We start from the raw sequence: 13,072 nt of genomic DNA, 5'->3' as shown, positions 1-13,072 counted from the left end.
TTGATGTATTATGTGCTAGATTTTAGAAACCCTCCACTTTGATGAACTACACCTATTACTGTCACAAAATAAGTATAGAATTCAGAGTGGCACTTGCAGACCAATTGAAAACATAAAATTACTTTAGCTCTTTTATAAAGTAACACGATTGAAGTGATGCAAAATTAGGCTGATTTCTCATACACATTTTTTAACACAAATGTTGATTTTACTGTGAAATTTCACCAGGATGTAAAGTGCCCTCGGAAAATATTCAGACCCGTTGACTTCTTACACATTTTGTTAAGTAACAGCCTTATTCTAAAATTGATTAAATATGTATTTTTTTTCTACAAACACAATCTACGAACAACACCCCATAAGGACACAGCGAAAACAGGTTTTTAGATTTGTTTTATTTATTTAAAACGGAAATACCTTATTTACATAATTGCAATGAGACTCGAAATTGAGCTCAGGTGCATCCTGTTTCTATAATGTCTGCAGTATTGAAGGTCCCCAAGAGCACAGTCATTCTTAAATACAAGATCTTTGAAACCTCCAAGACTCTTCCTAGAGCAATTGGGGGAGAAGGGCCTTGGTCAGGGAGGTGCCCAAGAACACGATGGTCACTGACAGAGCTCTAGAGTTCCTATGTGGAGATGGGAGAACCTTCCAGCAGGACAACCATCTCTGCAGCACTCCACCAATAAGGCCTTTATGGTAGAGTTACCAGACAGAAGCCACTCCTCAGTAAAAGGCACATGACATCCCGCTTGGAGTTTGCCAAAAGGAACCTATAGATTCTTAGAACATGAGATACAAGATTCTCTGATCTGATGAAACCAATATTGAACTCCTTGGCCTGAATGCCAAACAGCACGTCTAGAGGAAACTTGGCACAATCACTACGGTGAAGGACGGTGTTCAGCGACAGGGACTGGGAGACTAGTTAGGATCGAGGCAAAGATGAACGGAGCAAAGTACAGAGAGAACCTTGATGAAAACTTGCTCCAGAGTGCTCAGGACTTCAGACAGGGGCAAATGTTCACCTTCCACCAGGACAACGACCCTAAGCACACAGCCAAGACAATGCAGCAGTGGCTTCGGGAAAAGTCTCTGAATGTCCTTGAGTGGCCCAGCTAGAGCCCAAAATGTAACCCGATAGAACATCTCTGGAAAGACCTGAAAATAGCTGTGCAGCAACGCTCTCTTCCAAGCTGACAGAGCTTGAGAGGATCTGCAGAGAATAATGAGAGGAACTCCCTAAATACAGGTGTGCCAATCTTGTAGCGTCATACCCAAGAAGACTAAATTCTGTAATCACTTCTGGGCTGCTTCTGCAAAGTACTGAGTAAAGGGTCTGAATACTTATGTAAATGTAATATTTCTGTAAATCATAAATCAGCAACAACAACAAAAAACAACAACAAAAAATCTGTTTTTGCTTTGTCATTATGGGATATTGTGTGTAGATTGATGAGGGGGAAAGACACAATTTAATACATTTTAGTATAAGGCTGTAGCAAAATGATGAAAAGTTCAAATGTTCTGAATACTTTCCAAAGGCCCTGTTCATGTTTACAGCAGTTATAGTCGGTGTTGTGAAATAATTCACACCCGAGCAAAGTTTTCATTTTATTCCACAAAAGCTACTCTACAAAGAAGTATCGGAAATGTTTTAACTGAGATGTCTTGATTGCATTCACACCCCTTGATATGTCATACCGTATTTAAGTCTAGATTCTATTAAAATCAAATCAAAGTTTATTTGTCACGTGCGCCGAATACAACAGGTGTAGTAGATCTTACAGTGAAATGCTTATTTACAGGCTCTAACCAATAGTGCAAAAAAGGTATTACCGCTAAAGTTCTGAGCTGTAGCACGATTGGAATTTAAAGACAATGTTCCCATGTTTGCAGGATGCATTAACGGTAAACTCTGCATACGCTAAATTGAAAGTCACCTTTCTAGCATTTAGTCACCTTTCTAGCACCTTTCTAGCATTTAATCTAGCATTTAGTTCAAGTGCAAATGTTTCCTTACCAAGTTACACATTTAGTTGAATGCAGTCTGTCACAGTAGTGGTTAAAGGATAAGTAAAAACATTTACAACCAAAACTCTATTTGGTTGTTTTTTGGTGATTTAACGTTTTTGAGAAACTTGCCCCAAACAGAAAATCACTTCCTTATCCTGGTTGCATAGTATGGGGACCTGAAAAAACCATGAACAATGGCTCCAAAAACACCTAAATATGTCCTTTTAGAGACAGCTCTCAGTATAGTGATGCAGGTCTTTAGATGTTGTACACTTGAAATTGTGTCATTCCGAACTTGATCTGCAATGTCATATTCCCTTTTGCGCAACGTGTGCAATTTCCCCTATCCAGCTGTTCCATTCTCTGTGCAGCCTGCTACAACAGATAACTGCCAAAATTAAGAAAACACCATAACAAAGTATCTTAAAAGGGCGTGGGCCACCTCAAGCCGCCAGAAAAACTTAAATGCGCTTGGCATAGATTCTACCAGTGTCTGGAACTTCCTGTGTAGAAGTACACCATGCTTTCAATATACTTTCTATCTCTCATGTGTTTCCTTTATTTTGGCAGTTACCTGTAGAATGGACAGAAAAGTATTGCTCCAGTCGCAATAAAATGTCATATAACATTGCAGATGAAGTACAGAATAACCTGCATCACTATACTGAGAGATTTGCAGTTTAAAAGTATGCAATTGGTTGTTTTTGGAGCCTTTGTTTATGTTTTTTGGGGTCCCCATATTACACAAGGATGAGGAAGTAATTTACTGTTTGGGTTAAGTTTTCTCAAAAATGTGAAATCACTAAACACATATCTTGCCCCTTCTATAACATTCCATTTACATAAACAACAAATTTGTTTGTAAAAAAAAAGGAATATGACCGACCTGTCAATCTAATTTATATGTTTCTTTCTATTCAGAAAACAACTTCATGAACTGAGTTCAGAATGAAGACTCAGACACTGACAGCTACTTTTTTCACCATGGGTATGTAGTACACTGAATTTCCTTCTTTGTTCATTTTTACACAACACATTTTGCAACACAAACCCGAATAGATATTCATGATGTGTTGTCACGGATTAATTTAAATAATCCCAACATGTACAATTAAATAGGCAGGAAGGTGATAAAATAGTCCATATCCCTTTGGATAAAGCATATGATTGTTCAAGAACATAGATACAAAATCCAAATAAAAACTATAAAATAATTTCATTGATAAATATGTCATGGAGACAGTTTTGCGTGTTTCCTAGTCTACTGTAACAACCCAATTAAATACATTTCCAAAATCTTTAAATATTAAATGGAAAATTGATTTAAGTGGAGGAGGTAAATATTATCACACTGCTGAATGTCATTTTCTTACATTACATGATGGCACATTTTTCCATACAGCAAACAAACAAACAAAAAATGTGTGTGCTAATCTTAATAAAGTGTAAGTAATGCTCAGTAACACTTTACTGTAGGTGTCCTTATGTATGCATTCATAAAGCATTTAAAACAGCTATGTTTAAAGCAATAAGGCCCAAGGAGGTTTGGTATATGGCCAATATACCCCGCTTAGTGCTGGTGGGCTCCCTTAGCCGTGGTATATTTGTCATATATCACAAACCCCCAAGGTGCCTAATTTCTATTATAAACTGGTTACCAATGTAATTAGAGTAGTAAAAATGAATGTTTTGTCATACCCATAGTATAAAGACTGATATACCACGGCTGTCAGCCAACCAGCATTGAGGGCTCAAACCACCCAGTTAATAAAACACATTATAACATTAGTCATACCCTGACATACGTGGTTTTAAATAGTTATGTGTAATGGAATAAGATGTTGAAAAAATAGTTACAATGTGTGTTATAGATGACTGTTCATCCTGTTGTCATATGCTCTAATGTCAACTTTTAATAATAACTGCTATAACACTGTCTCCATTCCCAGACACTTCCGGCCAAATGAACGGAAGGTCTGGTGGACCAACACATCAAACTTGTCCTTCATTAGTTAGGTCTAAATTCTAATTTTAAGAAGATAAGTTGTGGAAATGGGCAGGATTTAACAATAATTATGCATTTCTGACTGGGTTAAGTAGTGACAATGTCAAATACTTTACTCGGTAAGGTCACTCCTATAGAATTCTATTGTCAATCCTACAAAGCCCAACTTTGAATGGTTGATATGCCAGGCTTAAATGTGCTGTGTGTTTAATAGCCTAGGGACGACGTTATACCAAGAAACACTTACCTTGATGAAAGCCCCAAAACTAAAGAAATTGCTAGTGTCTTATCTCTGGAACCAAGATACATGTTCCTCAGTACACAATCACCCGCACAACAACATAAGTTTTGCAGGTCTATCAAACATTTAAATAGCTCTCACACCCTACAGTAACCTGTGATCATGAGATAACCTTCATTAATCAGCACAGGGTTAATCACCAATTTATTTACACTTTTGTTCAGTATCCTGTAATAATTAGATTGAAGTGAGACACCTTTGGTCACTGCACGCATCTGATGAAGAGTAAGATTAGAAAAATCGATACTGTACTCATCAAATATACTAACCATTCATCTCATAAATCAGTGTTCGTATTCTGGAATATCCATGGAGTTTCGACAATAACCACAGCCTCCAGAAGAGCAGCTCCTTCAACAAGAGCTGCTTTAACAACCACAACTGCAGCTTCTAGGACCACATTAGCTCCAACAACAACCAAAAAAGCACCTCCTATGACACCAACCCTAGCTGCTTCCAGAACCAGAAAAGCAGCCCATACCACAACCACAACTGCAGCTCCTTGTAAAAAACATGTAGCTCATTTGACCAGGACAACTAAAGCAGCTACAACGCCAACGAGATCTGCAACAACTGCAGCTCCTACAACAACAACTTTAACTACAAAAACAAACCCAACAATACCCAATACGGTAACAACTGCAGCATCTACTACAAAAATATTTGTCAATCCTGCGACCACTACAACTGCTGAAGCTACTACAACAACCACAACAGCAGCTCTAACAGCAACCAGAATTGAAGATCCTTCTAAAATAACCACAACAACATCCCCAACGACAACTGCAGCTCCTAATACAACAACTCGAGCTGCTTCCACAACCACTATCACAGCCCCTACTGCAACAACAACTGCAGCACCTACAACAACAACAACTTTTGCTACTATAGCCAGCACAACAGCAGCTGCTACGACAATCACTGCAGCTTCTATAACATCTACAACAAGCACAACAATACCCCCTATGGCAACTACAGCTTCTACAAAAACAACAATTTTAGATCCTGCAACCACTACAACTGCTGAAGGTACTACGACAACCCCAACAGCAGCTCCTACGACACCAAAGGTAGCTGCTTCCTCAAGCACTACAGCAGCCCCTACTGAAACCAGAACTGAAAATCATTCTACATTAACCACAACAACATCCCCAACGACAACTGCAGCTCCTACTACAACAACTGTAGCTGCATCCACAACCACTACTGCACCCCCTTCTGCAACAACAACTGCAGCTCCGACAACAACAACTTTATCTACTATAACCAGCATAACGGCAGCTCCTACAACAACCACTGCAGCTTTTACATCATCATCAGCAGCGGCTACTAATACAAAAAATGTAGATCCTTTTACCACTACAACTGCTGCAGCTCCTACGACAATCACAACTGAAGCTGCTTCCACAACCACTACTGCAACCCCTACTCCAACCACAACTGAAGCTTCTTCTACAACAACTATAGCACCTACGACAACCACAACAAAATCTCCTTCGACAACTACAGCTCCTACGACAACAACAGTAGCTCCTACAACGCCAATAACAATTGCAGGTCCTACTACCAATTTAACTCCTACGACAAGCACAAATGTAGCTCCTACAGCAACCACAACAGCAGCTAGTGCAACAACTCTAGCTCCTATTACCACGACAAATGCAGCAACTACAACAGCAATCATAACAGCAGGTCCTACTACCATTATAACTCCGACAACAACTACAACTTCAGCTCCTACAGAAATCACAACTGCAGCTCCTACAAACCCTGCAATTGCAACTTCTACTAGGACAACTATAGCTCCTATGACCACAACAACTGTAGGAGGTCCTACAACCAAACCAGTAGCTGCTTCCACAACCACTACAGCAGCCACTAATGCAACAAGTACTGCACCTTCTACAACAACAACTTTAGGTACTATAGCAAGCACAACAGCAGCTGTAACGACAATCACTGCAGCTTCTACAACATCAAAAACAAGCCCAACTAAACCCCCTACAGCAACAAGTGCAGCTTCTACTACAAAAATAATTGTAGATCCTGTGACCACTACAACTGCTGAAGCTACTACAACAACCACAACAGCAGCTCCTACAACACCAACTGTAGCTGCTTCCACAACCAGTACCACAGCCCCTACTGCAACCAGAACTGAAGAACCTTCTACAAAAACCACAACATCATCCCCTACGACAACTGCAGCTTCTACTACAACAGGAGCTCCTATAACCACTACAACTGCAGCAGCTCCTATAACAACAACTGTAGCTGCTTCCACAAGCACTACTGCACTCAATACTGCAACAACAACTGCAGCACCTACAACAACTTTAGCTAATATAACAAGCATAACAGCAGCTCCAACGACAACCACTGCTGCAGCTACAAATACAAAAAATGTTGCTCCTACGACAATAACACTAGATCCTGTTACAACTACTACTGCTGAAGCTACTACGAAAACCACAACAGCAGCTCCAACAACACCTGTAGCTGCTTCCACAGCCACTACTGCAACCCCTACTGCAACCACAACTGAAGTTTCTTCTACAACAATTATAGCACCTACGACAACCACAACCACATCCCCTTCGACTACTGCAGCTCCTACGACAACAACAGTAGCTCCTACAACGCCAATCACAACTGCAGGTCCTACTACCATTTTAACTCCTACGACAAGCACAACATTTGTTCCTAAAGAAATCACAACTGTAGCTCCTATGACCACCACAACTCCAGCAGCTGCAGGACTTGCTTCCACAACCACTACAGCAGTCCCTACAGCAAACAGAACTGAAGATCCTTCTGCAATAACCACAATAAGATCCCCTACGACAACTGCAGCTCCTACAACTCCCGCAACAACAGCTTCTACTACAACAACTGGAGCTCCTACGACCACTACAACTGCAGGAGCTCCTACAACAAAAGCTGTATCTGCTTCCAGAACCACTACTGCAGCCCCTACTGCAACAACAACTGCAGCTCCTTCAACAACAACTTTAGGTACTTTCGCAAGCACAACAGCAGCTGCTATGACAATCACTGCAGCTTCAATGACATCTACAACAAGCCCCACAATACCCCCTACAGCTACAACTGCAGGTTCTACTACAACAGCATCCCCTAAGACAACTGCAGCTCCTACTATAACAACTGGAGCTGCTTCCACAGCCACTACTGCACCCACTACTGCAACAACAACTGCAGCTCTTACAACAACAACTTTAGCTATTATAACAAGCACAACAGCAGCTCCAACTACATCTACAGCTACTAATACAAAAAATGTTGCTCCTACGACAACAAAAGCAGCTCCTATGACAATACCTGTAGATCCTGTTACAACTGCTGCAGCTACTATGAAAACCACAACAGCAGCTCCAACAACAACACCTGTAGCTTCTTCTACAACAACTTCAGCACCTACGAAAACCACAACAACATCCCCTTTGACAACTGCAGCTCCTACGACAACAACAATAGCTCCTACAACGCCAAACCCAACTGCAGGTCCTACTACCAATTTAACTCCTACGACAAACAGAACTGTAGCTCCTACAGCAACCACAACAGCAGCTAGTACAACAACTGTAGCTCCTATGACCACTATAACTGCAGCAACTACAACAGCAATCCTAGCTGCAGGTCCTACTACCATTATAACCCCGACAACAACCACAACTTCAGCTCCTACAGAAATCACAACTCCTTCAACCCCCGCAATTACAGCTTCTACTATAACAACTGTAGCTCCTACGATAACTACAACTGCAGCAGCTCCTACAACAACAACTGTAGCTGCTTCCACAACCACTACTACAGCCCCTACTGCAATAACAAGTGCAGCTCCTACTACAACAACAAGCACAACAATGGCTCATTCAACAACCACTGCAGATCCTACTACAATCACAACAACTGCAACAACAACTACAACTGCAGCTACAACAAATGTTTTACTTATGACACTCACAACTGTAGCTACTACTACCACAACTGTAGCTCCTGCTGCGGATGTTATGATAACAACTGTACCTACAACCACTACATCTGCAGCACCTACTATGATAACCACAGCTACAACTACAAAAAATGTAGCTCCTTTGACAACCAGAACTGCAGCTCCATCTACAACAACTGTAGCTCCTACGACCATTACAACTTCAAAACCTACAACGACAATCACAAGTGCAGCTCCATTTACAACAACTGTAGCTCCTACGACCATTACAACTTCAAAACCTACAACGACAATCACAAGTGCAGCTCCATCTACAACAACTGTAGCCCCTACGACCATTACAACTTCAAAACCTACAACGATACCCACAAGTGCAGCTCCATCTACAACAACTGTAGCTCCTACAACCATTACAACTTCAAAACCTACAATGACAATCACAACTGCAGCCTCTAGGACCACTTTAGCTCCTACAACAACCACAAAAGCAGCTCCTATGACAACCCTAGCTGCTTCTAAAACCACAAAAGCGGCCCATACCACTACCACAATTCATTGTAAAAAACATGGAGCTCATTTTACCAGCACAACTAAAGCAGCTACTACGACAACGAGATCTGCAGTAACTAAAACAACTAAAGTTCCAACCACCACAACTCCAGCAACTACTACGACAACCAAAACTGTAGCTCCTACAACAATAAGAGTAGTTCCCAAGACAACCACAACTTCAGCTTCTTCTACAACAACTATAGCACCTAAAACAACCACAAAAATATCCCCTTCGACAACTGTAGCTCCAACAACGCCAATTACAACTGAAGCTCCTACTACCATTTTAACTCCTAGGACAACCACAACTGTAGCACCTACGACAACCACAACAACAACTGTAGCACCTACGACAACCACAACAACATCCTTTTCGACAACTAAAGCTGCAACTACAACACCTGTAGCTCCTACAACGCCAATCACAACTGCAGGACCTACTACCATAGTAAGTCCTACGAGAACCACAAATGTAGCTCCTACAGCAACCACAACAGCAGCTAGTACAACAAATGTAGCTCCCACGATCACTACAACTGCAGCAGCACCAACTGAAGCTGCATCCACAACCACTACAGCAGCCCCTATGGCAACAACAACTCTAGCTCATACAACAACTTTAGCAAGCACAACAGCAGCTGCTACAACAACCACTGCAGCTTCTATAACATCTACAACAAGCGCAACAATACCCCCCACGGCAACAACTACAGCTTCTACTACGACAAAAATTGTAGATCCTGCGACCACCACAAATTATGCAGCTACTACGACAACCACAGCTCCAACTGTAGCTTCTTCCACAAGAACAAGTGCAGCCCCTACTGCAACCACAACAGAAGCTTCTTCTACAACAACTGTAGAAACTACAACTACCACAACAACATCCCCTACGAGAACTGCAGCTCCTACTACAACTACCGTAGCGCCTACGGCCACTACAACTGCAGCAGCTCCAACAACAACTGTAGCTGCTTCCTCAACCACTACAGCAGCCCTTACTGCAACTAGAAATGAAGATCCTTCTACAATAACCACAACAACATCCCCTACGAAAACTGCAGCTCCTACTAAAACCACTGGAGCTCCTACGGCCACTACAACAACAGCAGCTCTTACAACAACAACTCAAGCTGCTTCCACAACCACTACTGCAGCCCTTACCTCAACCACAACTGAAGCTTATTCCACAACCACTACTGCAGCTGCTACTGCAACCACAACAGAAGCTTCTTCTACAACAACTGTAGAAACTACGACTACCACAACAACATCCCCTATGACAACTGCAGCTCCTACTAAAACCACTGGAGCTCCTGCAGCCACTACAACAGCAGCAGCTCTTACAACAACAACTGAAGCTGCTTCCACAAGCACTACTGTAGCCCCTACTGCAACCACAACTGAAGCTTCTTCTACAACAACTATATCACCTATGACAACATCCCCTTCGACAACTGCAGCTCCTGCCACAACAGCTGTAGCTGCTTCCACAACCACTACTGCAGCCCTTATTGCAACCACAACTGAAGCTTCTTCTACAACAACTACTGCAGCCCTTACTGGAACCATAACTGAAGCTTCTTCTAAAACAACTATAGCACCTACGACAACCACAACAATCTCCCCTTCGACAACTGTAGCTCCAACAACGCCAATCACAACCGAAGGTCCTACTACCATTTTAACTCCTACGACAACCACAACTGGAGCACCTACAGCAACCACAACAACAACTGTAGAACCTATGACAACTACAACAACATCCTTTTCGACAACTGCAGCTCCAACAACTGTAGATCCTACAACTCCAATCAAAATTGCAGGACCCACTGCCATTGTAAGTCCTACGACAAACACAAATGTAGCGCCTACAGCAACCACAATAGCAGCTAGTACAACAACTGGAGCTCCAACGACCACTACAACTGCGCCAGCACCAACTGCAGCTGCATCCACAACCACTACTGCAGCCCCTATGGCAACAACAACTCTAGGTCATACAACAACAACGTTAGCTACAATAGCAAGCACAACAGCAGCTGCAATGACAACCACTGCAGCTTCTATAACATCTACAACAAGCGCAACAATACCACCTACGGCAACAACTACAGCTTCTACTACAACAAAAATGGTAGATCCTGCGACCACCACAAATGATGCAGCTACTATGACAACCACAGCTCCTACAACTCCAACTGTAGCTTCTTCCACAAGAACAAGTGCAGCTCCTACTACAACCACAACAAAAGCTTCTTCTACAACAACTGTAGAAAGTACGACTACCACAACAACATCCCATAAGACAACTGCAGCTCCTACTACAACTACCGTAGCTCCTACGGCCACTACAACTGCAGCAGCTCCAACAACAACTGTAGCTGCTACCTCAACCACTACAGCAGCCCCAACTGCAACTAGAAATGAAGATCCTTCTACAATAACCACAACAACTGTAGCTGCTTCCACAACCACTACTGCATTACCTACTGCAACCACGACGGCAGCTTCTTCCACAACCACTACTGCAGCCCTTACTGCAACCACAACTGAAGCTTCTTCTACAACAACTACTGCAGCCCTTACTGGAACCATAACTGAAGCTTCTTCAAAAACAACTATAGCACCTACGACAACTGCAGCTCCTACTACAACCACCGGAGCTCCTACGGCCACTACAACAGCAGCAGCTCTTACAACAACAACTGAAGCTGCTTCCACAAGCACTACTGCAGACCCTGCTGCAACCACAACAGAAGCATCTTCTACAACTATAGCAGATTTGACAACATCCCCTTCGACAACTGCAGCTCCTACTACCACAACTGTAGCTGCTTCCACAACCACTACTGCATTAGCTACTGCAACCACGACTGAAGCTGCTTCCACAACCACTACTGCATTACCTACTGCAACCACGACTGCAGCTGCTTCCACAACCACTACTGCATTACCTACTGCAACCACGACTGCAGCTTCTTCCACAACCACTACTGCAGCCCTTACTGGAACCACAACTGAAGCTTCTTCAAAAACAACTATAGCACCTACGACAACCACAACAACATCCCCTACGACAACTGCAGCTCCTACTACAACTACCGTAGCTCCTACGGCCACTACAACTGCAGCAGTTCCAACAACAACTGTAGCTGCTTCCTCAACCACTACAGCAGCCCCTACTGCAACGAGAAATGAAGATCCTTCTACAATAACCACAACAACATCCCCTACGACAACTGCAGCTCCTACTACAACCACCGGAGCTCCCACGGTTACTTCAACAGCAGCAGCTCTTACAACAACAACTGAAGCTGCTTCCACAAGCACTACTGCAGCCCCTACTGCAACCACAACAGAAGCGTCTTCTACAACAACTGTAGAAACTACGACTTCCACAACAACATCCCCTACGACAACTGCAGCTCCTACGGCCACGACAACAGCAGCAGCTCTTACAACAACAACTGCAGCTGCTTCCACAAGCACTACTGCAGACCCTGCTGCAACCACAACTGAAGCTTATCCTACAACAACTATAGCAGATTCGACAACATCCCCTTCGACAACTGCAGCTCCTGCTACCACAACTGTAGCTGCTTCCACAACCACTACTGCATTACCTACTGCAACCACGACTGCAGCTGCTTCCACAACCACTACTGCAGCCCTTACTGGAACCACAACTGAAGCTCCTTCAAAAACAACTATAGCACCTACGACAACCTCAACAATCTCCCCTACGACAACTGCAGCTCCTACTACAACCACCGGAGCTCCTATGGCCACTACAACAGCAGCAGCTCTTACAACAACAACTGAACCTGCTTCCACAAGCACTACTGCAGCCCCTACTGCAACCACAACAGAAGCGTCTTCTACAACAACTGTAAAAACTACGACTTCCACAACAACATCCCCTACGACAACTGCAGCTCCTACTTCAACCACCGGAGCTCCTACGGCCACTACAACAGCAGCAGCTCTTACAACAACAACTGAAGCTGCTTCCACAAGCACTACTGCAGACCCTGCTACAACCACAACTGAAGCTTCTTCTACAACAACTACAGCAGATTCGACAACATCCCCTTCGACAACTGCAGCTCCTACTACCACAACTGCAGCTGCTTCCACAACCACTACTGCATTAGCTACTGCAACCACGACTGCAGCTGCTTCCACAACCACTACTGCATTACCTATTGCAACCACGACT

The 13,072-nt window shown here is 43.0% G+C and overlaps 1 protein-coding gene across 1 annotated transcript; it reads left to right on the top strand.

The window, feature by feature from the left end:
• Positions 1-8,864: 8,864 nt before the first annotated feature.
• On the top strand, positions 8,865-12,855 carry LOC127909815 (uncharacterized). The gene is made up of 3 exons (XM_052471846.1): positions 8,865-8,920; positions 9,148-9,676; positions 12,691-12,855. The coding sequence occupies exons 1-3, from the start codon at positions 8,865-8,867 to the stop codon at positions 12,853-12,855; spliced, it is 750 nt and encodes a 249-aa protein (XP_052327806.1).
• The last annotated feature ends 217 nt before the right edge of the window (positions 12,856-13,072 follow it).

Source organism: Oncorhynchus keta, chromosome 20 (genome assembly GCF_023373465.1).
Source record: "Oncorhynchus keta strain PuntledgeMale-10-30-2019 chromosome 20, Oket_V2, whole genome shotgun sequence".
Lineage (NCBI taxonomy): Eukaryota > Metazoa > Chordata > Actinopteri > Salmoniformes > Salmonidae > Oncorhynchus > Oncorhynchus keta.
Note: the sequence above shows the minus strand (reverse complement) of the source record. Positions and strands in the feature narration are given on the sequence as shown.